The following is a 3,196-nucleotide window of genomic DNA, read 5'->3' as shown; positions in this document are numbered from 1 at the left end:
ACAAAAATATATGAGCAATTGCAGTCACTAGAGATGCACAAGGTAATATTGGCTGGAGACTTCAATGCTATTTTAGATATCGATGACAAGGAAGGAGGGATGAGGAAGAGCACTAGAGTAATGGAAGACTTCAGTGAGTTCATAACGAAATGTCAAGTGGTGGAAGGTATCCCGAAGAATGGTAAGTTCACCTGGACTAATAGGAGGCTTAACTTTTCAAAAAATTCTGAAAGATTAGACCGCTTTTTTGTGGGAGAATGGTGGGTTAATGGTAGTTTCTCCATTGATACTAAAATTATTCCGCAAGCTAGATCGGACCATCTCCCGGTTACTTTGTCAATCAATCATGAGGCTCATAAGAACATAAGTTACTTCAAATTTCAGAGTATGTGGTGGCAGAACCCTAAATTCTTAGATCTACTCAAATCATGGTGGTTTGAAAGCAACTCTTTTTCGGGCTCCCCTAGCTTCTGTTTTGTAAAGAGAATTCAATACATCAAAAACAATATAAAACTCTGGAACAAATCCCCATTCAAGAATATATTCTCTAAAAAAATTCGAATAGAGGAAGAATTGGAAGAAATCAACAATCGAGTCATGCTAGAAGGGATGGTCAGGGAAGACTACTTGAAAGAAAAATTCCTAAAGGTATAGTATGCGGAACTGCTAAACAAAGAAGAAGTGTATTGGCGAGATAAATCGAGAGCATTATGGTTCGCTGAGGGAGACCGCAACACAAAAACATTTCACGCAACTTCAAAAGTTAGAAGAAACAAAAATAAAATCACTGCTATCTTGGATGGTGAAGGTATTTTGAGAAGCACTAAGGCTGAGTTAGAGCAGGTGGCACTCGACCATTTTGTTAATTTATTGGGCAACTTCTGTCAGGCAGGAGTTTTACCAGATAATAGGCTCCCTGATCTTATGCACAAGTTCGTAAGTGCGGAGGAGGCTAAAATTCTCTGTGAACCATACTCCCTAGAAGAAGTCAAAAGGGCCACTTTCGAGCTCCATCCTCACAAGCCACCATTCCCGGACGACATGACAGCTGAGTTTTATCAGAAGTGTTGGGACTTTCTGGGATATGATATCTGGTTGGTTGTAGAAGAATTCAGGAAAAAAGGGAAGTTTGTAAGAGAGATGAATAATACAGTCATTGCTTTAATTCCCAAAAAACAGGAATGCACTTCAATGCACAATCTTAGGCCCATATCATTATGCAATACCATATAAAAAATCATCTCGAAAGCAATGACCAACATACTGAAGAAGCTCTTACCTCATCTCATCTCATAAAATCGGAATGGGTTCACCCCCGGGAGAGAATTAGCGGACAACATTATTTTAGTTTCTGAAGTCATGCACTCCATTCATAAAGAGAAGTCAAAAGGTATGATCATTAAGCTTGATGTTGCAAAAGCCTATGATAAGGTAGTTTGGCAATTCTTGATTAAGGTTCTTAGCTGCTATGGTTTTCCAAAGTAATGGATAGACTGTGTGAAATTTTGCATCTCCTCGGTTAGCTTTTCTGTGCTTGTCAATGGCGCGGTTTGTGGCTTCTTTAAGGCTACCAATGGATTGAGGCAAGCAAACCCTTTATCCCCGACCCTCTTTGTTCTCATGGCAGAAGTTCTTAGCAACTTAATCAAATCCAAGCAATCTGTCAGTCATTGGGAAGGTATACAAGTTCATAGATTGATAGAGCCTATTACCCATTCTCAATTTGCGGATGACACCATTTTGTTTGGTGAAGCAACAATGAAAGAAGCCAAAGGAATCAAAGAGGTATTAGACAAATATTCTAAGTTGTTAGACCAGGTAATGAATATGGATAAGTCACAAATTTTCTTTTTCAACACAGAAAGATTGTTACAGAACTGCATTTCGCATTTGCTTGGCTTAAAAATTGCTGATTTGCCCCTCAAATATCTTGGGATCAGAATTAACATGGGTTGTAGGCAATCACATATTTGGGAGGATGTACTCAATTCTTGTAAGATTAAGTTGGAGCAATGGAAGAATAGATGGCTTATACAAGCTGGACGGATATTAATGATTAAATTTGTGCTATCAGCAGTTCCAATCTATAGTATGCAATGCTTTCAAATGCCCAGTTTGGTTGGAGCGAAATTAGATGGGTATCTAAAAAAGTTTGTTTGGGACAGGGCCAAGGAACATAAGAAGATACCTTTGATTAACTGGGATACAATGTGCATGCGGAAAGAGGATGGAGGTGCAGGGTTGAGAAAAATGAGTTTGCAGAACTTGGCACTTGGAGCGAAGCTATCATGGAAAATGTACAAAAGCCCCAATAAATTATGGTGCAGGATCTTTCAGAAAAAGTATTTGGACTCAGATGATTTTGAACGTATCTTCACAATTGCAGATGCATACAGGAGCTCTCCCACTTGGAATTTCCTTTAGGACAGCAGGGGCATATTAACAAATCACATATCTTGGAAGATAGGGAATGGTAATAAGGCCAAGTTCTGGCAGGACTCATGGGGTGGAGAGACACCGCTTTCTGAGTGTTTCAAAGATCAAGATTGGGTCAACACCATTGAAACCACTATTGGCACTCATGTTGCCAGCTATTTTGAGAGTACTGAGCCGCATAGTATGAGGACTTGGAAAAGGGTAACTATTGGCAGCCCACAATTGTGCCAAAAACTCAATGAATTACTTAATAACAGATCAATATTAGCATCAAATGAAGAAGACAACCTATTCTGGTGTGCAACAAAGTTAGGGGAGTACAGTGTTAGGCTGGGATATGAAATCCAAAGGCACAAAATCCTCAATCCGGACTGGCCCAGTAAGTTATGCTGGAACAAATGGGTACTGCCCAAGGTAGGGGCATTCCTCTGGATTGCACTGAATGGGAGGATACTCACTGGTGATAGGATGAAAACAATAGGTACACAAGGGCCAAGTTGGTGCATGTTATGAAACAATGGGGAAGAAACAGTGGACCGTTTACTCTTCAATTGCAGGTTTGCACAGAGGTGTTGGGATTGGTTTCTTGGAATGGTTAGCCTATCTACAGCTAGAAGTAGGACCCTAAAAGACTTCCTTATTACATGACCTAGATCTAGTCAGACAAAATGGGGAGTACTTTGGTCGATTGGTCCAGCAATGATTGTTTGGCATATTTGGAAAGAGAGAAATAAGTGAATATTCAAAGAATCGGCTAAGC

At 39.9% G+C, this 3,196-nt stretch overlaps 1 protein-coding gene across 1 annotated transcript; it reads left to right on the top strand.

The window, feature by feature from the left end:
- Nucleotides 1–1,620: 1,620 nt before the first annotated feature.
- On the top strand, nucleotides 1,621–2,424 carry LOC131077585 (uncharacterized). The gene has a single exon (XM_058015111.2). The coding sequence runs from the start codon at nucleotides 1,621–1,623 to the stop codon at nucleotides 2,422–2,424; it is 804 nt and encodes a 267-aa protein (XP_057871094.2).
- Nucleotides 2,425–3,196: the final 772 nt, after the last annotated feature.

This window comes from Cryptomeria japonica, chromosome 6 (assembly GCF_030272615.1).
Source record: "Cryptomeria japonica chromosome 6, Sugi_1.0, whole genome shotgun sequence".
NCBI classification, from domain to species: Eukaryota; Viridiplantae; Streptophyta; class Pinopsida; order Cupressales; family Cupressaceae; genus Cryptomeria; species Cryptomeria japonica.
This window is presented reverse-complemented; position numbering and strand designations above follow the sequence as displayed.

What these genes read in the sequence shown, in the direction of transcription:
- LOC131077585 (XM_058015111.2), top strand. Translation starts at nt 1,621, where the DNA reads ATGGCAGAAGTTCTTAGCAACTTAATCAAATCCAAGCAATCTGTCAGT.